Source organism: Ixodes scapularis, unplaced genomic scaffold (genome assembly GCF_016920785.2).
Source record: "Ixodes scapularis isolate PalLabHiFi unplaced genomic scaffold, ASM1692078v2 PGA_scaffold2__306_contigs__length_199485367, whole genome shotgun sequence".
Taxonomy (NCBI): Eukaryota; Metazoa; Arthropoda; class Arachnida; order Ixodida; family Ixodidae; genus Ixodes; species Ixodes scapularis.
In genome coordinates, this window is record NW_024609857.1 from 190067499 (window position 1) to 190093918 (window position 26420).

Below are 26420 nucleotides of genomic sequence, written 5' to 3' on the forward strand. Positions count from 1 at the left end.
GTCTCACTTTAAGCGAGGACTTTTTTCGTCGAAACCCTCCCTTCTGAAGGCTCATTCACACAGTTACGACTTCTTAGGACCAGAGGCGTCAAAAGATGGTTTTTAAGCCTTTTGTGATGGCTTACGATCGGCCCTGCAGCAGTGCAGCCAGTCGTAAGCCGCCACAAGAGGCTTAAAAACCAGTCTTGTTGAAGTTGGTCGTAGTCAATGCAAGTGTGTGAACGGGCCTTCAGACGTTTGTCTGGTGCATACTTTTGCTTAGGAACAAACACCCTGCCAGTCCCAGATCAGTGGAATCTCTGGCCTTGGAGGACAGTAGCATGAGAGGTCAGTTATTTGGTCATCGCACACTGTCTTAAAAGTCTTTGTTTAATTCAGGTTAGAGTTGGACAAGAGGCTCTGAAATTACGCTGGTGGGCGTTATCGCTCAAGTCATGTGAAAGAAGCAAGAGCAACTTGCTTTCCTCGTTGCACGTAACTTTTGCTTGAGAACAATTCCATTTTTGTCGTCGCAGATCAGAAGGTTAGTGGGATGTAAAGAAAATGAAAAGCTCCGGATGATTACAAAGATTGCGTGGACTTTGGATCGTGTTCAGATTAATTGCCCGTGGTTTGCAAGTACTGTCATATGTGCAAAGCGTTATCAGGGTGTAAATATATTGTAAATTAAATTTGAATTTCAGGTTTGTTTGTTTTTATCAGTGATCACAGATTTTAGCATTCATATGAAACAAATCGCCTAAATACACTAAGTTTTTAAAAATGAGTAAACCGAAAAGAATCATTCTATTCTCCTTATCAATAAACACTGGAAAAATTTATGACCTACACATAACAATAGGACCTTGTTCCTCCAAGTCGTTTGTGGACTTTGCAGTTTTGAGATGCATTTCAAACTCGGAAAACAGTATTCATGAAATTAACGTACTGTTGATAGGCACTACATCAAGAGGAGATAAATGCTGGTACAGTTGCAAAAATAATGTGACAATATGTTTTTTCGCAGTCTTGTTAATTTTTGACAAGTTCCAGACATGGAATTGTAAACCCATCGTTTCCATTAGGCATGCTGATTCAGCCCAAACGAAACTAACACTGATTTATACTACAAAGTTTTAGAAGTAAGTAGGAAAGACCTGGGGCCCTAAACTCGTCAAACACAAAGTTGGAACCGAAAGTAGCGGTGTACGCCGATTGGACGTCGGCAAAAAGCACAAAGTCATCGTCATGATAGGCCAATCGGTGCACTCCGTCAACTTCAGCCCCAACTTTGCATTTGACGAGTTTAAAGGCCCTGATGTCTCGCATATGGCACGCTATATAAGGTGTTTCGTAATGACTGAAAATAATTAGGGAAGAAAAGGACACTCGAAAGAAAGAAATGATTCCTTTGGTTGTTAGTGTGATTCTCTGAATTTTGATGAAAAACAAAGGGAAGAAATGGATGAAGACACCACTGCGTCTTTGTCTTCTCTTCAATTTTCGTCGAAATTCAGCTGTCCCCACTAACAGGTATCAGTCAACCGGCTCAACTCAACCCCGTGATGCGATTCCGTCGGCATAGTGTTATCGATGGTGGTGTTATCACCTGCCGCAGTCGATAAAGGGATAACATTATCGGCTGCGGCGCACATTGGGTCACGACTGCAAAGTGGTAATTACCAAGTGAATTACCTAAAGTCCGCTACCGTAACATCCGGAGAGATGCCCCCGAAAGATAACTTGCCCCCTATTTTGAGGACGATTTTCTACTTTTTTTTCAAAAACACAGGAAGATCGCCCATGTCTAGTAATTGCAGGGCCGTGGCCGGCACCTTGGCAGAAACGGTGTTACTTCGCCCAGACGGAAGATAAGCGAGCATTGCTGACTGGGAAGGACGGCCATCTTTGATTCATCAAGGTGTCCCATGACCACAAGTTTTGCAGATCACAGAATCTAAAACTAGCATTTTTATCAACTTTCCTATATCGTGCATCAAAAGTTAGCCCACTCCTTATTTTCACTCAATTTGCTTTCCATTTTAGGTGGGCTATCTCTCTGGACATTGCAGTAGTTACCTGTTGCAATATCCACCTCGTCTGGCGCATTCCAAGTAGGAATATGAAGCCCGTGCTCAAAATACGCCAAAGCTGTTAATAGATTCAAAACAGGGGAATTCTGCTCAGCTGGCAAATTAAACCCTTAAGAGATGGATGCCGGAACCAGTTGCAAAAGAGCAGTGGAACCTCCACCCGGAAATGATTTCGGCCTCCGCAGCAAGCACGAATGGCGAGTCGTTGCAAGCCAATTTGACTAGTGATGTCGCAAACCAGTCAAGGTGTCAAGTCTGAACAAGTTTGACTTTCCACAACTCCCAACACGAAGTTCGACAACATTTGTTAGGCGTAATTTGCTTCTGGTTCGCACTACTAACTAACGAAAGCATTAAAAGTACCTATTTTTGCTTTTCCATCGTGTAAATGTTACTGATCGTTTTATAAAATATAAAATAAACTACCTTCTAAATCTTGTGTTTCCCGAAATTTCATACCTTCGTGTAGACACCAGGCAACACTGTCCACAAGTCTAACTTCGTCAAACTTCGCAGAAAGTTGGAAGGTTCTCCGAACCGGTCGAACCTCAAGTGTGACATCCATAGGTTTGATAGTGTTCTGTTACCCATGCTCTGTAGCAGGTTAATAAAAGCGGGACAAGCCCCTCCCGCAAAAACCCTTCACTCTCTCCACTTTAGCAGAGTGAATGCAGGAGAGGGGGTGACTCACCTCCTCTCCAGCATTCCCTTGCTAATGTGGAAAGAATGGAAGCTTTGCGGGAGGAACTGCTTTTCTTGACCTGCAACAGTGTCACATATGAGGTGCTGTTTCTTTTTATTATATTTCTGGCGTCTCTTTGAGCGCACAGCTTTTGGCTTTTTTTTTTTTTCTTCCTAGTTTCAATCAGGTCGACTACATACATCCTAACTTTGCCAGAGAATTCGCGACTCCAGCAAACTACAGGGAGCGCGTTGGTCAGGTGAAATGGTGGACGAAAGGAGGTCGTTTTCATCGTTCAGCATGTGGACCACCATAAATTTCTTGCACTGCAGGGTGAAATCGGTGTCACGTATGAAAACAAAGCGAATTTTTGACGGTAGAAGCCTTTTGAAAAACAGCGCGAATAACACACAGACAAGAAGGAGAGAACACGCAGGACGAGGTGCTGCCTATCAACTATCTATTCAGAAGACATCCAGAGAAATTCACGCGAGGACGGCTTCTTCTTTTTCCTCTTCCACCGGTCATTCGCCATTAAGCACGCAACATTGTAAATCATATCAAATTAAAACACCAATGTGTTTTAATTTGTTATGTTGCGTGCTTAATGGCGAATGACTGATGGAAGAGGAAAAAGAAGAAGCCGTCCTCGTGTGAATTTTTCTGTATGTCTTCTGAATAGATAGTTAGTTGATAGTCAGCGCCTCGTCTTGTGTGTTCTCTCCTTCTTGTCCGTGTGTTATTCGCACTGTTTTTCAAGATGGATTGATACCAACTCACCCAACTTTTCATTCTGGTAGAAACCTTCTTCTAGTCAGTGCGGGGGAATGACACGGCGGAAACAAAATAATTACTGGAAACAATGTTTGTTTCTATGCTGCCTATGAGAACCATGCAGCGATAGCAGACGACAGAGTCGAAACAACCTTCCTCTCTTGAGATTCTCGGCGTTGCCACTACACGGCGTCAATTTTGCTGGAGTTACCAATAGCCCGGTCCAGAACTTAGTTGTCCAAATTCTAATAACAGCTATGGCATATTTCAGCCATGGGTCACAAATTTCTAATATGAATATGCCAGCTTAGGTAAATATATTCCAACGATTAGTTATAAATCTCAGATAATTAATTCAACAGTTATCACTTTGGACTCACAACCTTGTGTCCACCATGGCCGTTGACATCTTTCTAAAGGAAAAACTTTTTTAATTCAAATGCCTGTTTTTCTTTTCTTTTTTTTTTTTGTAATTATCACTGCCATTTGCGAAGCACGCTGTGTACTAACATTCTGCATAGCAGGATATTTCATTAAAAGGTCCCTTTAACCTTCAGACTGTGGTTTCGACTGATGTGCCCTTGGGAGTGTCCCCTCTCTGTCGTCTACTGTATCCAGCTTCCCGTCTCCCCAGTGTGCCAGAGCCGCCTCGATATAACTCTGAGGCGAAGTGGCGGCCTACGGCTCCCCAGTTGGTGGGATCGAATTCCAGCCGAGCCCCCAATCCAACGGAGGCTCGTTATGAAGAAGGTGCCTGACAACTGACATTTCGGTTAGCAGGTCAAAAGATCCCCAGTTGGTTGAAATTGTTCCTCAATCCTCCAGTGGAACATGCCAGATGCCCTTTGTAGGTTTGGCACACAACCCCCCCCCCCCCCCCCCCCCCCCAAGACTCTCTCTTTTTTTTTTTTTTTTTAATTCAGGTGCATGAATGACAAGTGGCAGATGTGGTCTTCCTCACAAAAGCACATCTGCCATGGTCAAAATGTACATTTTCTTCTCTTTTTTACATTGCTTAGCAGGCAACAGCAGCAAAGCATTAGAGACATAAAAAACAACAAGAAATGCAAAATAAATTAACAGTACAACGACAATCTGTAACAAAAAGCTTTTGTCGCAGATTGTCGTCGTAAACGAAATACATAATTTGGACGAGGGTTACTAAAAAAATGTACAGGATTATAGAATCATTGCAATTAAGCAGTCATGATCAGAGGTACATTTTTACGTTGTTTATAAACCTGCGCTTCAAGCCACTGTCCCGATTAATTTCTGAAATGGCCAGTCGACGGGTTCCATAGTTTGTACCCTGACCCGGGTATTACGCAAGAGCCCTGTCGAAGATTGTATTGTGTACTACCAGGACCTTGATTTCCCCGCTTGTGCTTGGCAGGGTGGCTGGCCCCCGTGGCAGAGAATGCGTGCATAGCGTTCTGCAAGAACTGCAAGATCACCTTCACGGCCAAGCTGAGCGACATCCGGTCCCACTCCAACTCGCGCAAGCACCAGAGGGCCATGCAGGGCCAGCTGCCCCGCAAGCGCATGTCCACCGTGCTCAGGCTGCAGGGAATTGAGTCCCTGGACGTGAGTGGCTCCCTCCTCTTCCCCCCTGTTTCCTCTCACTCGTTTCCGTGGTCACTGAGCGAGATACGCTGAGCGTGGGGATTCTCCGGCATCTCGTCGTCCGGCCAGTGAGGTCGCAGCGTCGGCCGACGAGAACGCCGAGAAGGAATCACGAGGCAAGAGGCGCGAAGATAATAGCCACGCCCCACGTTTCTCGAACTGCCAGTGACCAACAACCAAAGGCTTTTTTTTTCTTTTTTTTCTTTTTTTAGTGTTGTAATCATTGACACTGTTTAGCATCGAGAGCATAAAACTTTCAGTTCTTTTATTTCATTTTTTTTTCTTTTTTCTCGGGGCCTAAAGGTACTATAGAGAAGATCGAGGTATTGTACAATAGATAAAAAAAGGAAGAAAAAAAGACGAAAATGCAAAAATGAAAACTACTACGAAACATTGTTTCACAGATCGGCAATGGCAATTTTAGACTCGGCGGTGTTAGTAATTGTGGCTGTGGCTGCAGAGAAGCGATACCAATCGGTGGAGGTAAGCGGGAGCTGTAGTAGTACGTCAGTCTTGCATCCTGACTATGACACTCGATACTCAAATGCTCCGGCAGTGCCATTCCGTGTGCGTCATGTCGTCGTTGGGTATAGTTGTTGGCTATCCAACAAGCGCGTAGCCTCCACCGCCATGTCAGCCTAGTGGTGAACAGAGTATTATGTACTAGTATTTTTGGTTTCAACCGAAAAAAAAAGGAACCCAATAAAAGTAAGTTGAAGTCATCTTTCAAAATTTCGGTTTGAACCGATTACTGTTTGCATCTTAGAGTAGTATGGCCTACTAGCGAGCTGTACTGCTCATTGCCTTGGACACTACTACCTACTTTTCGAATTGTCACTCTTTCATCTGGCAGTTCCATACTCCTGTGACAGCACTGTACCAAACACTACCATTTTTACTTGATTGCCTAGTGCTCACAAAAAGAAGAGCAAAAAAAAAGGCAATATTGTCTTGGGTTGAATGAAGATGCTGCACATATCACTAAAGAGACCGGTAAACTTTCATAAATGTACATATTCACACACACACACACACACACACACAAAAAAAAAAGACTGCTTTTTATATAAATATCAAAGTATTCCGAATTTGAATAAAAGCAAAAACACTAAACCCTTGCATAGTTTTCCATCATTAAGGTGATGAGGAACATGATTTTTAAAAAAAATCTCAACACAATTTATATTTTTAACCATTTTTAGCAAGATATGCTGTATTGCTTTTGACACCTTGACATTGTTTTCTGAAAAATGTTGGAACAAACTTTACACAAACTTTCTGCTTGTGGGTACAAACTTGTGCTTGTGGGTACAAACTTTCTGCTTGTGGTAAACATTTTAAACAAAACCTCTAAGGTTTCTGCAGACTTCTGAAAAACTCGTGTCTGTTCTCAATGCAGAGGTAAAGTAAGCAACCATGGAGCTTGCACCGCAGAGCCAAGGGATCTTGGGTTCAATCTCCACCCCTGCCATTTTCAATCTTGCATGGATGCATGAATTTGTCTTTTAAAAAAAATAAGCATATTTGTTCGAAGCAGTATTTTTTTTTTTACATATTCGGTTTCCTTCACTCAAACAGATGAAAAATTTTCTATGGAAACTTACCATAGAAAAGGAGGTGGACTTTTAAAAAAGGAACATCATATTTTCCAAGAAAATGAAGGAAACAAAAATGAAATTTTTAAAGTGCTCTGCAAATGTCCACTACAGTATGTCAGTGTACTGCTTGAAGTTTAGTGAAAGCTAAAGGTGCACATTTATTATCGTAGATAAATCAGTGAGCATAGTCACGAAAACACAAACTCAACATCTGTGACAGATTTATACATAGGGTGTTTCACCAACAACCGAGAATCACTTTTTCAAAAAAAAAAAAAAAGGGCACTTGAAATAAAAAAACAATTGCTTCGGGAAAATGTTGTTGACAGCAGCGGACGTCATGTTACTAGTGCAAAGTGATAGTTCGCAAATTAATTATTTAAAATACACAATATCTTTTTTTTAATATGCTCGTGAGCAGGCACACTCTGATTAGAGATGTGTTGCCCATCATTGAATTATGCCATAACTGATAGAATTCAGATTAGTTAAATTCTGCTTTGTGCCATCCTCTTTCCAATTTAAGCCATTAGAAGACTGAGATGCCAGAAACAGATGCAAAAGACTGGCGAAAGTCCCACCCAGAAGTGTCACCATAGCAGTTGTGGCTAGCGAGTCATTGTGAAACAATGTGTCGCAGAAGAGGCACGCCACACTCTGACGTCTCCTTCGAGCTGGGAGCATTTGGCGCTTCTTTTTTTCCCCCCTTAGTTTCAGTATGGTGGACTCTAGACAGCGTATCTTTGCCACTGAATAGTGCAGAAAAGGTAGTTTTCGGATTCGTAGCGTATTTAGAAAATGAGCATCAAAATCTCTAATCTAAGTATGCCAGATAAGGTGAATAGGTAAAACAAAATAGGGGTTAAGCTAATTAGAAGGCCAATTATCACTTTTTTATTCTTACACTGACATCAGTGATGTGATTGCTGCGCCAAGGGGCTAACCCTGCTACATACTGCTACACTATGCCAAAATATGATTAATTTTCGCCAAGCCTGCGCCAGAAAACCAATTTCGGTTGTCTTTTGAAACCGAAACTAAACTAAGTGCCGTAATTGAGCATGTGTGTTATGTGCCACAGGCGGCCGCCCAACACGAAATACCCTGCATCAATCGTCCATCCGGTCTTGCATGATTTTCCCGCCGTCGCGCGTTTCGCGCTCTCGTTGTCTCATCGGTCTCGTCTAGCGTCATTTTTTTAAAAAATATTTTCAACGATAGACGCGGGTGTCTGTGGACGCTCCGACGCTAGCATGCCTGGTACCAGCCATGCAGTCATGCTGTGAAACGGAACCACGTTTTTGCGCGGCGGGAGTTACTTTCTGAGCTGAAGCACTCGCTCCTCAAAGTAACAACCGTGGGAAAACTATATTTGGTCCCTTTCTTCCATTTACTGTGGTCGCGCAATGTCAGGTGTTGCCTTCCCCACGTCGCTGCAGATATGGCGCTTTCTAAAATGAAACTAAGTACCGCCGCATGTTCATCAACATTACTGTTCTTCTTTAAATCATACATTACTAGAAAAATCCCTCTTTAAGGGGAGACACTATCCAGAAAAAAAAAATTCTGCAAAAAACATTGATTTAAAAAAAATTACATATTTTTTATCCATCTACATTCAGAGAGTATTCCCAGAAATTTTCCCCAGATTACACTGCATAATTAATTTTTTATAAATTATTTTTTTTCCCACCGAAGCTAAATAAAAGGTAGGGTTTGGAGCACTTTGAACACATTTTTCTTCGTTCCATTTTTTGGTATAAATTCCATTTTAGTCAATCTATCATTTGATAATGGCAATACAGGGAAGGCTCATTCTTCACTTTGCCTGACTGAAATTTAATAAGGAATGCGCCTATGGAGTTTGTTTGTCACTTTATGGATGTCTTTTATAAAAAATATTGACATTTTCTCGGAGACACAGAAGACCAAAAAGTTTACGAATTTTCCAGAAGAGAAAATTGATAGAAATCAATGACTTTTTACAAAAAGCTTTCCATAGGCGCACCTCCTAGGCATTCTGCTAAATATATAGCGAATAAAAATCTTGAATATTGTGATAGTTTTCCGACGGTAGATTAACTAAACAATGTAGGGGTGTCGCTGATAGAAGCTGCCCTAATTTCCTTCCCACTTAACCGACAGACCTGAAATTTTGTTATGCACCCTCTAGCATGACCACCAGCCTACCCTGTAAATTTCAATAATTTTAAGCCAAGGGGTCAAAAGTTGACCTTCCCAGGGCGTGTCTCCCCTTAACTGAAAGACTGCTGTGTCGAAGTATTGGTTACCTAGGTTTTTCTCTCGGTAGGCTCTCTTTCGAGAGGGACCCTGGTACGTGAAAAATTTGCCTCGAAAGACAGTTGTTGAAGAGAAGTGAGCTAAAGCAAACAAGGCAATGCCTGCACGCTGAACTCGCACAGCGCACTTGTTTGTCTCGAGTTGAGTCGTTGCACAAAGTGCTCCAAGAACGTTTTGATCCTGACTTGCGATGTCTTGCATCGGTGTGCTCAGGTTCTTTGTTTTGTGTGCGTGTGTTTAGCTTGTACTTTGTTTGCCGGCCTGGCAAGTACGTGCCGCTGGACCGTTTTTCGTCGTGTTAACGACAGTTACATTTTGCATACAATCTTGGGAATCAGTCGGCGACGGAACGGAGGGGCATGGTTTCGGTCTCGATCGAACATCAGTTGTCTCCGCTCGCGCGATGAAGCACGCGCAACTGCAAGCCTGCCGAAGTTGCACTCACGTGCGTGCGAACACGATTACACAACAGAGGCACCAGCCGGGACACTTGCAATCCATTGTTTTACGTTTGCTTACTTTTGAAGAAAATCTGGCACGTCGGGAACCAGTAAAACGGCGGCAAGCGGTTTTTCTTAATTGCTCGGAAATGCCTACAGCACTGTACACTTGTGGGATGTCTCAGCAGTAAAAGCACAATCAGCGAGTTCCGTCACAACACGTCACATCAGGACACAATACAGCACAAAGAGCCCTTCATTTGTGCAGCACTTAAAATGAATATTTTTAGTTTTATAAGAATATCTGGCTCCAAAAGCCACTTTTGCTGCTCCAAAACTCTGTTTTGGCTGCTCCGAAAGATGCTCCATAATTGCTTAGGCCAATCACATCACTGTGACATCCGCGGCGGTTGGCAATGTTATTTCAAAGAAATGATTTCTTTATTTCAACTGTACCTTTTCTTGTATTAGCATATTTTCCAGATTATAGTTTGCAGACTGTACATGTTTAAAAATTGAAATTTTATCTGGTGCAGACTATACAGGTACTGTAAACGACTAAATTTTCGCGAGGACCTAATTTTCTCGAATTTTGCGAATCGCCTACAATTCGCAAAAAATATGTCCCGCAAACAATTCGGGCTATATGTGAACGCTACGGAAGCTATACTTGATTCGCGAAAATTAGAACCCGCAAATAATTTCAAATTTTCAGCTTTGGCCCGATTCGCGAAAATTTGTGCCCGCGAAAATTAAGTCAATTACAGTATTCACTTTTTCTAGATTGTTCACTGTGATAAGACACAAAATATTTTATGAATGACACAATATATTAATGATTATTTATGTATGAGACAAGCTTCTTTGTGAGCTAACACAGCAGGCATTTGTCAAGGTATGCTGTGTACAATAATTTTTACGGTCGAATGAGGCACTAAATGCGGACTATCCAAGCAAACATTTTAATTTGTGACCCCAAAATTTCTTTTGTGGGCTATGCACTGGGTGCTGAGTGGACTTTAGTTCGGGAAATACTGTATTCTCAAGTCCGGATGAAGCTCTCAGGTGATCTCTCAGGCCATCCCTTTTCATTCTTTCGAGAGAGTGAGAAACCAGAGGAGAGTTTGTTTCACGAAAACACCGCCGGTAATTCTTTGTTACTGCCGTAACATCCGTCTTACAGTCTATGAAGGTTCCTGACCCGAGCCCTTATCTTTTTCTGGAAGGCGAATTCTGTGCTGATGGAAATAACATGGTACACAGGATAAAACAAAAAGAGAGACAAGACTTTCTTTTTTTTTTATTATTTGCACATGTTGCTTATCTGTCACTTACAAAGAAGCCTGAATGAGATAGTGAGCCTTTTTGACATGCACTTGGGGTGTCGTCTTGCTTAGAACAGCTTCCCAAGATGAAGGTGAGCTTTAGGGGTCTTCAGAAACACACCCTCTATTTTTGTGGCCCCAATTTTTTGTGAATTGCCAGAGGACCCGGCCCGTGCTCGCAACCTTTAAATTTTGCGAATTCAGAGGGCCGAAATTGACGTGTCTAGGGGAAAGAAATACTTCTGGGCCTCTAAAATTTGTTTATTTTCCAATTCATTAAATTTGTTCGTATTGGGGACTCACAAACCTTACGAGTTTCACAGTTGTAGTAGTTACTTCTGTTGTGCCACGCATGATTCGCTTAAAGGACTAGGGACACAACATTTTTTTAGTTGCATCACCAAGCATGGAATGCAACGTAGAATACATGCCGAGGCTGTAAGCAATTTATTATTGTGTCATTGCTGCTCGTGGTCAAGGGCATGGCCTATCGTGTTCACGCCTCTTGCTATCTGATTTGTTCTTGTGCAGTCGTGTCGGCTAATGGCTCAATTCGATTGGTCGTGGAGACAAGAGCAGGCTCGAAACTCGCTACGCCCTGCATGCTGTTAGTGACTCTGATAGTTTCAGTTTTGGTTGCTGGGCGCTGGGATCTCGGCATAACGTTGCAGCCCAGGGAGTGCAGCCAGGGCAAGATGTACCGTGGGTCTAAAAATATTGCGCGGACGATCACGCAACGTGATGCAAATGGACGGTGGCGGCTGGTGCGACATTTCAACAATATCATGTGGCGGTTGAGAGGAAATTTTGGCGATGTTGCGTCGCGCAGTGATGCGCCATTTCATTTTTTAGTTATTTTATCGCGTTGTGCGGTGATTGCTACGTGTGCGCTAGGCGCCTGCGTGCAAACACTGCATAACACTGCATAACACTGCACACGCCTCGAAGGCAGTCGGGTCACTGTCCGGGTACGATGACTGAAGAACCTCGTGGAAAGCCGCTGGCAAAGGCACCAAAGCCGGCTTGCTAAAGCAGCGTCCAAACTGAGACTGGGTGAAAGAAAGCACTGCAAAGGCTGGCGCGCGCGAGCGTCTTGAGACGCGGTTTGAGTCCCGCTCAGTACGTGGGTTGGCTTTGCTGTGCTTTCTTTCGTTCAGTCCCAGCTGAGACGCTGTTTCTAGAAAGCCGCCCAGGTCTCGCGTAAACCGCAACCTGTCGCGCGCGCAGAACGGCTAGCACCAAACGCATTCTCGCGGACGCGCTGCACAAATTGCTCGGTCGCGCCAGCGCGTCCATTCTTCACTCGGCAACATTCTCTTCCACATGCCGCTTCACGTTCATGCACAGCATGAGCTTGAGGTTGAATGTGTTTCATCCTAACTCCCAGGATGTGACCGGCGGCGCCTATACATTGACGACGTTATCTCTCACGGGCGCATTTACGCCGTCAAGCAGCCGCCGCTTTCTCCGGCGTATGCTTCGGATGCCCCGTTCTTGTAGGCAAAGGCTTAAGGGCCGTTGACACACTTGCGACTTCTTAATTGCCATTCACACACTTGCAGCCGAGTACGACCGAGAGAGACAAGACCTGTTGAAACCTCTTAAAATTTCGTAGGACGAGAACACACTGGCACGCTGGCGCCATCTATGCGGTGACCCTGGAACTTCATTTCACAGGAGCGAAGGTTTTGTGGGATTTCCGAGGTCAAATGTGTGTAATACCTATGAGAAAGGCTGGCTTATAACGTTGACAAAAGTTTTTCGAGCCATAAAAGAAAGGTTAATGCGCGAGAGAAATAGGAAATATGCCGGACCGCCAAATTTCCATTGCTACCCAATAGATGGCACCGGTGTGTTCTCTCGTCGCAAGAGATATTTCGAGGTTCCAAGGCACTCGGTTCTTAAGCGCTGTTCACACATACGCAACCGAGTAAGACCGAGAGAGACCATACTGGTTTTTAAGCCTCTCGCGACGTCTTAGGACCGAATGCGCTGCAGCAGAGCTGCTCCTAAGACGTTGCAAGAGGCTTAAAATCCGATCTGGTCTCTCTCGGTCTTACTCGGTTGCATATGTCTGAATGGCGCTTAAGAGGTTGCAAGTGTGTGAACAGGCCTTTTGAACCGAGAGCCTTAGAACCTCTTACAATCTCTTACGACGAGAGAACACGCTGGTGCCATCTGTGCGGGGACCCTCAAGTGCAAGGTCAGATGTATGGACTATGTATGAGAAACGGTCGTTTATAACATGGACACAAGATTTTTGAGCCAAAAAAGAAAGAATAATCCATGAACAAATATAAAAGTGTTCCCCGGCTCCCCGATATGAGGCGCCAGTGTGCTCTCTTGTCGTAAGAGATTTTAAGAGGTTTCAAGGCGCACGGTTTTAAGAAGTCGCATGTGTGTGAACAGGCCTTCAGGCGCCGAGGGGGCGGGTCACCGAGGGCGAGAATGAGCAGGCGGCGAGGACGGCGATCACATGACCCCTAGCGCAATCGCGATTGGCCAAGTGCACTGTGCCTCAACTGCTACTATTGTCGGCGGAGGGGCGAAGGTATCATTGCATTGCCATTCTCGCCCTCTCCCGGCGCCAATGCCACCCACGATAAATGCATGCATGCTCTTTTTGTTTTCATTAACACGACACTCGCCCTGAAAAACTGATGCGGTGGTGGCTTCGGCACCTCATCTCATTTTAGCACATAGACATGCACATATCGCGTCACTTTTCTTGGACCAACGTAATTCCACCACCGTAGATGTGCTCCCTGGACTGTGACGTTATCCCGAGATCTCGGCTTTCAACAGTCGAAACCAAAACCACCAAGTAAATAATAGGTTAGCGGAAAACAAACAGCGCAAGGACAAGGACAGAGTAGAAGGCGGTAGACACACACAGCGCTGACTTACAACTGAGCTTTATTGGCACTGACAACCTGTATAAATACACAATTTGCCCTGCCCAAAAGCCAAGAAAAAAAACCCCAAGAGGAGGACTACACGTGTAGTCCTCCTCTTGGGGGTTTTTTTCTTGGCTTTTGGGCAGGGCAAATTGTGTATTTATACAGGTTGTCAGTGCCAATAAAGCTCAGTTGTAAGTCAGCGCTTTGTGTGTCTACCGCCTTCTACTCTGTCCTTGTCCTTGCGCTGTTTGTTTTCCGCTAATATGAATGACCAACTAGCCCAATCGTCAACACTACTGAAATAATAGGTTATTTACTCTGCCTTGGCATACTGTGCATTGCGTTCTGTCATTAGCAGCACCATGTGCGTTTCATAGGGTAAGAAATGCAACCCAAAAGTTTGATGTTTTTACCCCTTAACTAGAACCTTTTTTTGTTTTGTTCTGCTCGATTCGGCATTGGTACCAGACGTGGGCAGAGTTGAACCTATGCACCTTAAAGGGACACAAAACTTGCAATAAGCATTTTCTAAAGTGCCCAGACAGAATGTGTATGTTACAAAGTAATCTTTCTATTAAAAATAAGTTTATTGCAATATCTATGTCGAGAGACACGTTTTGAGTTAGGCGCGATTCTGAAACATGCTTGACGTCGACCCTGAAATAAACCCTGTGGTTCAAAATCCGAACTCCAAATTAATGTCGCAATGTACATATAATGCTAAATACTACTTTTTGTTTAGGGAAAGCTTGTTTTGTGACATATGTCCAAGCATTTAATGTTTTTCATAGTTTGGTATCCCTTTAATTTTTGCCGGTCCAAGTCCTAAAAGTTGTACCACAAGAGGTTCCTCTTTTGGAAGAGTCCAGTTGAGTGTTCGGAGTTTAGTTCTGAGCAAAATCAAAGGGTGTTTTTCTGTGTTTAGTTTTCGCCGAAAATTCTGAGTTTTTCTGAGCTTTCATTTGACATAGTATACAAAATTCTTTTCTTTTTTTTTTTGTATTCTTAGTATTGTTGGGCTAGCTATAAAACTGCAGTTTGCGACTTTAGTAGAGAGGCCTTTTCATAAACAATGCAATGAGAGATTAACTTTTCGAGATATAGATTAACTTTTTGAGATATAGATTAACTTGTTGAAAAAAAACATACGTAGTTGATTAACAATGCACCCATCTGTCTCCAAATGGGCTCTCTCCAGATGGATGTGCCATTTGGAATTCCGACACTCGGCAAAACGGAACATGCCCTCTAAATTAGCCACGCTAGCTTTCGACGTGACGAGACTCGCGAACGATAATGTTGTCGCTACCGATCACTTCAAAACTTAGGTATTCTTTGGCTTAATTGCCAGGGAGCATTCACTTCCTGCCCGTTGCATGGAGGTTTTTAGAAGTTTGACCAAATTTCTCAAAGCCCTGTTGTCAACGTGGATGACGAGTAAATTTAATCTCTGACATAAAGAGGTGAGAGAAATTAAATGAACATCTAGGAAAGAGACGTATCCAGGAGGAAGGCTCTAAGTGGAGCAGGTAGACATCTGTTCGACCATTGACATAGAAAGTTGTCCCAGAATTTCAGGAAAAGATCAAAACCGTTCGGGGTTTTTATAACTGGGAGTTTCCGACTAGAAGCGTTTCGGATAAATCCGAACCTGCAATATATCTACCTGCAAGCATTTCCCAGGCACTATTGTATTTATTCAAAAATGCAGAGCCCTAGTTATGTATACAGGGTGTCTAGTGACCGGGAAAACCGGGAATTGTCAGGGAAATTTTAATTACCGGGAAAAATCAGAGAATTGTCAGGGATGTTGTCAAAAGGCGAGCCCAGTCAGGAGAAATGAGCTGGAAACGCCATCGAGTGCCCTGAGCAAACACTTGAGGATTTGAGGGCAGAAAAATAGGCAATAAATTCTGCTTAGAGCAGAGCGCGGGCTCTGATTACCCATTGTAGAGTGTGCTATCCTATGTAAAGGTAACAGCCGACAAATCCAGTTCGAACCATGCATTGGATTGGATTGAATTGGATTGGGGGCACAACACTAGACTAGATCCAGATAGAGCCACTAGATTTAGTGACAAATGGGAAAGCCGCAGACCCCAATCCAATCCGAGCCTTAAGCCGAAAGTATCGGACAGTGTGCGTCTGGCGGCCATGCTGCCATTCGGTTATTGACGTCTGTGGTCAAATGTCGTGTTTTAATCGTGTTTCCGGAGGTGGCCTCTTCTCTGACAGTGTCGGTGGCAAGAAAGTGCTAGTTTAATCCGGACTAAACGAACCCGAATATCTCGGAGTATGCAAGTAGGATTAAACCCGTGCAAAATTATCCTCACAGTGCTTAATGCTCACAGTCCCACAAAACATTTTCTTTGAGCAACATGGGAAACACAGCAGTTTCCAGTTACGCATCGAGCAAAAAGCACCTTGCTGCTTTGAAGCGTCAGTCATGACGTTCCCAATCTGGACTTCTCTCATTTTTTACGGCAACAACGAACGTTTTGGCCGGATGTAGCGGAAACTACACAAGTGCCCCTGAGGAGCCTGCAGCCACCACAACAAATGTGAAGACGTCGATGAGTGGCTCTTGAGTGGCCGCTCATCGACGTCTTCACACCTGTTGTGCTGGCTGCAGGCTCCTCAGGGGCAGAAAAGAGTGGCCGCTCTTGTTAAAGAACTAGAAGAAAAGAAGTGAAGTCTGCTCAGTGAATCACTAATGGAGGCCAGTCTCTTGCAAGAAAAAGAAATAGACTCCCTTAAAAAGTTAGAGATGTGTGCTTGGACAACCCTTGTGCAATGACTGACACTCTTAAGCAGCAAGACCAGATTGTGTTTGCATAAACTTGGTGCAATACTAGACACTCTAGTCAGATACCCTAATTTGTGCTGATTATAATTGCGCTCTATAAATAAAAAATGCCTTGTGTTGTAATGGTCTTATATATATGTATTTGCCATCAGGGAATTTCATCTGAAATTGTCAGGGAAAACCTGGAAAAGTCAGGGAATTTCAAAGTAATAATTTGCTAGACACCCTGGTATACCACATACCAACTGAACTGTCTGATGTCACGCCATTGCCGTGGTGCTGCCGTCTGCACTGCACATTAGAGAGCCCACATTACGGACAGTTTCCAACTGCTCCATCGGGGTCAGGTGGTTTATGGGCCGCGTTTGTAATGTGAGCTGCGAGGAGGTGCAGGCATCTCCACCTTTCCGCCTGCTTTCCTCCTCGCCCCACGATGACGCAGCGCGTGTGCACTTGCAGCCAATGAACCCTCTCTTCAATCTAGGCTCTCTACTACGCATGCGCAGACACTTCTTCTTACGATAACCTGGTTCCTGCTCGCACGCAGTGGCCAGCAAATGCGCGCTTGTTTGTAAACACTGTGTTTGTATATGTACACTATTACATTTATGGGATGTACTGGTCAATTATTTCTTGGGGGTTAACACGTAACATCCAGCTGAGGTAGGGATACATATCTGAATCTCTAAGTTGCTTACCTGCTCCTTGGAAAAATCTGAATTTGGCCCGGGCTCTAGGCTCTGTGCTTATGTGTCATTATTGTTCATGCTGCATTGTCTGGATCACCTAATTCACGCCGTTACTTTTTTTTTTTTATCAGCTTATTGAGTAATTGTTTATCCTAACTGGAACATTTTTATGAGCAGTGTTTAGTGACGAGCAATGCTTGCAAATTTTGTTTTGCTATCTGTAGTTTCCAAAGGCCTGCAGGATGCCGAGTGCAAAAAAGAGCAGCTGGTTGTGATTGCTATTCGGATCAAATAACCGTAGCAGTAGTCTGTCCCCTTTTTTGTTTTTGCCCGTGACGGCTTGGCTGGAGCAGCGTACGACCAGTGTTGCCAGGTCTACTGATTTATCAGTAGATCTACTGATTTTGTTCCGGGTCTACTGATTCACTGAAAAACAAGAAAATCTACTGACTTTTTTTTAGTAAACATATTAAAAATTTATTATATGGCCCCTTCAGTTCCCAGTGTCGCCCATCAAAGGAAACTCATAATGTCCCAGAATTAAAAACGAAGCACTGGCTAGATGGCCCAGAAGCCCGTCCTATTCGAGGGACGTAGCCGTATACACGTTTGCAAGTCCGGTCTCAGGGCGCCGCCATATTCCTCAGTGGGGTGCGCTCTTGCGCCCGGCCATAATCCGATTATGACGCCTTAGCAAGGCTTCGTAATCGGATTAGGACTCGTCCATGCGCACCCCAGCCAAGCAAGATGGCAGCGCCCTGAAGCCCGACTTGCAATCGTGTATATTCATCTATCTATTCACCCAGAGCAGGTTCGGCAGGTTGGGCAGGTTCGACGGTGACATCCGGGCCAGAGCCATATATGGAGAGAGTTTGGCTAGCCTATGATCTCGCCGTAACGTCCCTCTCCCGAGTGAGCCAATCAGCCCGCGGCGCAGAGCGAGAGGTGTTTCCGCATGCGCCTGAACTCTCGGCTGCTCCTACACAATCTACTAGAACAGCTTCGAGTTGAGCGGAGAGAGCTGCAATTTTCATGCATTCGTTCGGCGGAATGCATGGGATCGACATCCGAATTTCAGTTATTTTCTTTTATTTGGCAGGCTGTGGCAAGAAAATGATATAATCCTATTCCTCGGTGGCTTAAAAAGCTAACGAATGAAGTTTCTCCACGTTTGAACGCAAACTTTGGGTCAGGCGAAAAAGACGCGTCGTCTGCCCGTAGCAGACGACGCGTAGCCTCAACAGTGCTCCGGAACAACAGCGTTGCTTCAAAAACCTTCCACAGCCCAGTAAGGAAAGATGGCAGCATGCAGAGGACTTCCATTGGACATGTTCGGGCGCACTTGCCGGAGCGTCTTTTTTCGGTTTCGTTTCAATAATAGCGACAGGTGAACGTCGCACTGTCGCCTTCATCTGTGATCCCAAAAGTGCCCTCAGTCTCGATTTCAAAGAATAATCCTCAAAACAGTCAATAATGACTAAAACAAAAACATTTATGAAGCAAGTTACTAGAAAACTGGTCTCGTTTTTTTCTTCCATTTTTATTTGTGTTTATTACCATGTTACTCTATACTATTTCTTCGAAGTGCGTATTAATGGAGATAGCAAAACATGGCAAAACACATATTTCGTGGAATCTACTGATTTTTGTGCAAATCTACTGACTTTTTGGGGATCAATCTGCTGACTTTTTTTCTCTCCATCTGGCAACACTGCGTACGACGGACGTAGAACGTGGCAACAACTCGTGTGACGTGTCATAGTGCATCGGGCAAGAGGCACCCCACAGAGGAGTCTGCTGATCATGGGCGCATCAAAAGCTGAATCAGTAGGTGATGTTAGACTTTCTGAAAGTCGCACAATGACTGTGGTCACAGAATTGCCATCATTATATGCTATGTAGGTAATCCTTGACGCTATCTCAATTTGCTAAACCGATACTATACCTCGGGAGTTCTGTGGAGCATAGCAGGATTCACGGGTGTGGGCGGGTGGCGTTGGAAAGTGTCCTCCTTGCGCGCCTACTCGTGAAAACGGGGCATTTTACAGAGGAATGCTCTCACGCCGGAGCCTTTGATTACGCCGTGCATAACCTGTACGGTGGAGCATTGAGCCTGGCTATGTTTCACGTTGTAATTACTTTGATATACAAAATGGAAGTGGAAATTAGTTTTTAATAGAAGTTGCAATTATAGATTTAAAATAGCTAGTTGTGGAAGCTTTTGGTAGGGTGTAAACTTACGCACATAGTAAATAGCATACTATGGCAAGCACTCGAGCAATCAAATGTTTGCTTCATTCTCAACCAACATGTCCATAACACGGGTGACATAATTCTTGCTACTTGGTTTCTTCCCCCCCCCCCCCCCCCCTCCCCCCCAAAAAAAACAAACAAGTGCCCGTAGAGATTTTTTTTTTTTAATGCCATATACATCGAGACAATGCTTTTCATGCAGATTTTACATATACAATTGATATGGACTTTCTCTACTAGCACTGGAAATAGGGGGGTTTGCAAAATTTGATCGCATAATGTCCTGCAGGTCGGTCGAGAAAACATTGTACTAGTAAGATATTCATTATTTTGATTGGACTCCGTTCACGGGATATTCCTTTTACTATAGTGATGCTGCCATGCATATGATTGAGAATGTTATGAATATGTCTAGATTTCTGGTCATAAAATACAAACTGGCCTCATTAATTAGTTTAAGTCTTTAATTAAAATTGCACACAACTCGTAAGCTGGAGAACTACTAAACTAGCTTCACCGAACAGCTCAGCTTTTCGCAATTAAAATGGCACCAAAGTTGTTAATACCGGTTAAGACGAGCTAAGGAAAACACTTGTGAGGCACTGGTCGTATCGCAACAAATGTGAACAGGGAAAAAGGCACCCGAAGCTTGCTCGTTTCTATTCAATGTTTACAGAACAGGATGGTTGAGGTATACTTTTGTATATTTTCAAGCATGAAATGCTTTTATAATGAAACCCTCCAATCCCAACATGTTGTCAGTCCGTCCATCCACCATTTCCAGCAAAATTGAGTGAGGAAACTGAATTGGAGTTTAGGCCAAATGATGTCAATTGATGTCCCGTGTCCTAGCACCACAGGACCTCTACACCGATTTAGTTTCTCCACTATATTTAGTAGAAAAATTTGTTACATGACCAATTAATTTTTCCCGCTAAATTTGGCAGGGAAATCTATGTCACGTGACCTGAAGACCTTCTGTTCTCCCACTAATTTTAACGGGGAAATTGACGCCACGTGGCCTATGCACTTAGTTTCCCCCCCTCAATGTAGGGGGGAAATCGATAAAAATAAAGGTTCTCCTTCACTCCCCTAAACGACAGTATAATGCAGGGGCGGCCAAGCTGCAGCTCTTCGCGTGTTAAAATGCGGCTCGAGGCTCCCTCCCCTACCCTCCCCCCCACCCCACTCCTCCGGCTCCCTCCCGGTCACACGAGCACTTTCCCAAAAAGAGAAATGGAACGCGTTGTAAATCGAAAGACAGGTTGCGCGTGTGTGTGTGTGTGTAAGCGTTGTAAAAGTAGATGAGGGTGGAGGAGGGGGCCAATTGTGAGACAGGTTGCAGTCTGGTAGTCTTGTGCTACTGCTACCTTAAAGGGCAACTCCGCTCAATTTCGAAGATTTCGGGATAATGATTGATTTCGAATTAAAAAGCCCTAGTAAAACGCACTACGTCGTTTGCTTCGCGAAAAATGGGATATATATTTTTAAATCTAATTTTAAACACGAGCGGAAATCGAAACCGAAACTTCGGCTCCGCCCGGCAACATTGGCCTCGGGTCGCCTAGTACATGGCCATCACGTGGTACGAGATGTCACGTAATCCTCGGCCCAATGACGGGCGGGATTGTGGCGGGCGTGTGGCAGGCGCGAGTGTCGTCTGCACCGCACTCTTCGCCACGTTTTGGTGTCTACGGCATTCGACGACGTCTGCACAACTGCGGCATAAGTGTGCGCGCACGTGGTGTCCGTAGTGTGGACGAAACTCCGAGAGACAATAATCACAATCAGTGAGACGACGACGGCGGTTGTGACGCGGAAGACGGCGGTAATGGCGGGACCACGGCGGGCGGCCAGACGGCTCCCAAGAAACGCGCTGCGCAGGCGCGTTACGCCAATCACGTGGACACTGCTGAGCGCCGAGAGGCAACGTTGCTGACGTCAAGCGCTACACTTGCCCGGAGAAGTGAAAACAAGCAGAAGGGGGCCATTTAGGTGGCGTTTAGCTCAATGTTGGCTCCGCCCATGCCGTAGCCTTGACTGCGCTGTTGGTTGCGCCTGAATTCGCCTGCTCAAGTCAGCCGATTTCGGCGTTGCAAAGTTTGCCGGACCGTTTAAGAAACATTTAGACAGAACTGCGTCGTAAGATTTCACGTGTGGTCTTCCTAGGCGATACTGAAGAGGACTGCATTGTTTTTTCAAAACCAAAAATGAAGCGGATTTGCCCTTTAAGCAACCGGCGGACACTTCGAGCGACTTCCGTTTAGCTATTTGAGCGCCATCTCTTATCCGTTGGTATTCTATTAAGTCTTTCCGGTTTACGCCGGAAAGTTTATTTAATAGGATGAGATACATATTATTGTTGCTGCTTACAGATTTCAAAAATTATCCTGGTAAGATGAAACAAATATTTCGGTTAGCTAAAGTTTCGCCCTCATACTTTGCTCTCATTGGCCGGTTGTTTTTTGTATTTTGACCGTTGAGAACAGTTGCGCGTCGGCTGCCGGGCTCGCGGATGCGTCGGCTGCTCGACGACGCCTGTGCCAACGGTGCGGTGGTGGTTTTCGTTTGCGGCAGCGGGCAGTGGTGTTGACCTATTGGTTATCGGTCTATTTCTTCTACCAAAACACGGAGGAAACGAAACCTTGTCTATTGCTCGACTCAGTGGTGCTCTAATTCCAGTGGCAACATCTCTGCCAAGTTCTTTGGGTTCCCGGTCGAGTGACGAAAGGTAACGACGGGCTGCTATACTTTTGGTTATACAGTTTCGGATTGCCGAAAACTTGCTGGTGCATGTTTCTTTATGGTAGAGTTATTGTAGAAGGTCACAAGGGACAGCGCATGTATCTTAAAATGAGCGGTGTGGGCGGTATCGGTGTTAGAGCACCGCAGCTCGTGCGTGGAGCAGCTCGCTGCAGAAGGAACCTGCAAGAGACCGTGGCGATCGAATCACTGTCGCTAACTACCGCAAAGTTAAATGTGTTATTGCAGGTCTGTGAATACTTGAATAGTAGTTTCGTGTAGATTTTGTTACTTTGTTGTGCCGTGCAGTGAACGTTTTTTTTTTTTTTTTCTCCTCTGTATAAAGAGCGTGCCTAATAAAAAGAGAACTTGCAAAAGAATTTTGGACTTGTGCTCAGACTGGCGATGTGCGCCCATCTTAAGCCGCTAAACAGCAGCGGCTGGGCGTACTTTGCATTCATTGAGTGACCATTTTATGAGAACTGGCTGTCACTGAACATGCACTGTTGCCAAGCTGATCTCAATCGAGCGACGCAAAGTCAAGTGCAATCGTTTCGGAGCGTCGGACATTCGCAAAAAAAAGGTAAACATTGTATTGTAGAAGAACGAGACGGCGGCAATGGGAGCAGTTCCCTCTTGACTCAATATCAGCGACAATAGGATGCAAATTCGTTCGGAGTTCGGAGGCTGCTCCGAACTTCGAACGAACTCGCATCCTTTTGTCGCCGAGGGTGAGAGAGAGGGAGAGGAGGGACCACACTTCTCACACCCTCTTCCAGAACCAAGCGGTTGCCATGACGACGGTGCGCGTATTGTTTTGTCTATTTTTTATTACTTTTGGAGAAACCCAACGCCCGTTAGGGGAGATTTGGCGCTGCCGTCTGCAATTGGAGTCCCAATGGGAGGTATAGGAAGAGTCCGCCGGTTGCTTTAAGTACAATTGGACTGCTTTTGACTTGGATAGATTGAAAGTATACACTCTAAAAAACGCCTGTGCATCTATATTCCCGCACAACACTCGGAGAGCCAATCACCACAACTTACGGAGGCAGCTCAGCGAGTGACGATGCCGAAACATGTGTTTAGACCAAGAAACGCAGTCTGAGTTGTGACATTAAGCAATGCAATTGGTTTTACATTGCTTAATGTCATAACTCAGACTGCGTTTTTTGGTCTAAACATATGTTTCGGCATCGTCACTCGCTGAGCTGCCTCCGTAATTTGCGGTGATTGGCTCTCCGAGTGTTGTACAGGAAAGTAGACGCACGGGCTTTAGTTCGAGTTTCGTTTATTGCTCTGAACAAAATTTTGCCCTCCCACCAACCCCCCCCCCCCCCCCACGGCTCTTGGAAGTTTCGCGGTTTTGTTTGCGGCTCTTAGGCCGGGTCAGCCTGGCCACCCCTGGTATAGTGTCTCCTAGACAATGTCAAACGATTGCACCTTAAATACTGCATTTCGTACCTTATAGGTCTTTGTAGATAATTGTCACTGCCAATTTTTTTTTCAGATTACTTGCATAAAAACTATTTTTCACAAGGGTAGTTTGATATAACCACGTCTCCCGTTAAAGTTATAGTGGAGCGAAAGCTGCGAGCATGAGCTTCATACTTTGGGATGCGATCAAGTTGGATGAATGGGAGTGCCGAAGTGCTCCTATTGCTGCATTTAAAAAGAAACCGACGTCATTTTCAAAGTCCTAACGTGTGACTGTAAGAAATAGCGAAGGACGCATCGTTCCTTTCCCTCGGGTCGACTAAGTGTTCGCCCACTAGATTCCACCGTCGACACTGCGCACTTGGCACGTGACGGGGGAAACACGTGCACAACGTTTTTGCACCTCGTAGCGGCCTAGGCCCGGGAAAGCCACAGCAGCGACTTTGCATCCTTTTTGTTTCTCGATTGTGCGGCGAAAGCGTTGGTCCCGCCGGAACCGACGTTCACTGTCTCTTCTTTCACCTCTTCTATATGTGCTATATTTTGTGAGGGGCGAAATTTCCTCTCGCCCGTGGGTTGCCAATCCTTCAAGGAGCCCCTATCCGTCTCGAATGGCAGCCAAGGAACCCGCCCGGTCTCGAAATCGACGCAATAAAGCAGCGCAGAGGGCTACGGTCTGTGTAAAGTCACGCATCAATGGGGGGCTCAGATCCGCTAACATGGTGCTTAAACTGGAAAAACGCTTTACTTAGAGGCGGGAATCGTAGAGGAAACCGGGGGACTCGAGGAGCCCACGAGGGTACTTCGAGGAACCATTCCAAGAACCCAGTTCGAGGATCCGTCGGGTGGCCAATCGAGCTCCCTCCGACATGAGAAATCCCAAAATGAACTGGTGGGCTAGTCGGTTAAACATGACGGACACAGACGACGCGAAGGAAATCGAGGAACGACTTTGGAGGGTGCGGTAAGCGCACCGGTTGGGGACACTCTCCGGGCACCGTACCCGCATCTTTTCTTGGGGGTGTTAAACCTCGCGTTGCTCCGTTGCCGCGTCCCACGACGTGGGTTTTAAACATTCCGAGCCCGTACCGTCTGCAAGACGATCCTCTTTCGCCGACGGAACTGCCAGTTTTTAGTTTTTGAGAGAGCCACGGTCTAGACTGCGAATGGAATGTGAAGTCGAGATTCCATACTTTCATGGAGGTAGGAAGTTTCTGGAGGCGACATGAGGCCACCAGATGTGAAGCCAGAAGTGTGGAGGGACACGCCCCCAGTGATGACCAGAACCAAGAGACGCGGACGAAAAGAAGAGCTGACTCAACAGCTGTTTTGGTCACCCTTGGGGCCCCGAGGAGGACCAAAACAACTGCTGAGTCAGCCGTTTTGGTCACCGTTGGGGGCGTGTCCCTCCGCACCTCTACCTTCACCTCTGGTGGCCTCATGTCGCCTCCAGAAGCTTCCCACCTCCATGCATACTTTGGACCATTTGGGAAATTGGGAGATAATAGTAGAGCCCGCAGGGTCCACGGACCCGGAAACAGGCCGGCCATTTCGGGCCGGATGGGCCGTTTCAGCCCGTATCATTTACAAGGGTACCTTTCCCGACGGCACGACGCCTCATGCCGCCACTTCGCCATCTCTGCAGGTGTCGAACATTGTGAACCTGTACCGGGAAATGGCTCGGGTGCCGTCCCCGAAGCAGGCCCACCTGACCCTGGCTACGGACCAGCAGGTCCTCTCTCTGGACACAGTCTGGGAGGTCAGGGACGTGGAGCAGGCACAGATGGCCTCCTTCACCCGCCGCTACGTGGGGCAGTTCGACCTGGGCGGCCACCTCAGCTTCCAGTCGATCGGGCACCCCCAGTGCTGCACCGGGGAGTAAGTGGCCCTCCCCTGCCCTCTAGCCCCGCAGTATGCATCCGCGAGAAAATTTATGTGTAATGTTCTTATATAGACCAACTCATGTTTACAAACAAACCGGAGTGCCCCTAGCGGACGCCACCGGCACCGTGCATGCGTGGTAGAGTGTGGGCAAGAAGCTTGCCGTTGCCCATAAACAAACTACTGGAAGGCAATGTTATTGGCATCCGTTGCAGGCTTTTTCCCTGTGTTGCTGTCTTCATCAAAACAAATCCACACCAACCCTTTAGCTTTGACACAGCGATTTGTAAATAATTACAATATTTTATATTTAACTTTTTAGCGAGCAATTTTTCTTAGAATATTTTGCCACCAAGGGGAGAGGCACAAAGGAGCATGCGCATCTATCTCCTGCAAGAATGACATACCTTTGTGATTCACATGATTACCAGCGATCCCCGCGCTTCCCCGTGCCCCGTTGTTCAGCAACAGCATGAGTTGCAGAGTGAATTATGCGACAGTATGAAAGCGGGACATTTTAAAGATTTGGGAATTCCTTGCAGGACGCGGGACACGAGCCCTCAATGCGGGACAGTCCCACGGGTCGCGGGACGGGCGGTTGCCCTAGAGTAGAATGTCTTAGCTGATACAACAAAATGTGCTGCTGATGCAGAAAATATTTCTTTTTTTGTTATTGTTTGACCCTAGGATTGTGCGAATAACGACATTTCAGTTCAAAGCGAATAAGAAGCAAATAGTTTGTAAAAATATTTTCGAATCGAATCAAATAATTTTCAAGCAAAGTGAATACTTTGTGGCTGTCTCTGCAGCCATGGTAAAAATCCCCGAGACTAGGAAACAAAAACAAAAGAAAAAAACGACAAACACGGCAAAGTTTGAAGGGTTGCTCTAAGGGTCTGA

The 26420-nt window shown here is 45.3% G+C and overlaps 1 protein-coding gene across 5 annotated transcripts in view; it reads left to right on the plus strand.

The window, feature by feature from the left end:
* Window positions 1–26420, plus strand: part of LOC8036083 (acylamino-acid-releasing enzyme) — a 78696-nt gene that overhangs the window by 1888 nt on the left and 50388 nt on the right. For 3 of the 5 annotated variants that reach the window (XM_029986042.4, XM_040500264.2, XM_029986045.4), the window contains exons 2-3: window positions 4922–5112; window positions 25285–25517. In XM_029986042.4, the coding sequence (XP_029841902.2) occupies window positions 4922–5112; window positions 25285–25517 (424 nt within the window). Of the gene's footprint in view, window positions 1–4921; window positions 5113–10842; window positions 10908–18931; window positions 19038–25284; window positions 25518–26420 lie in introns of those variants that run through there. The other 2 variants (XM_029986044.4, XM_029986043.3) reach the window with 2 other exon arrangements.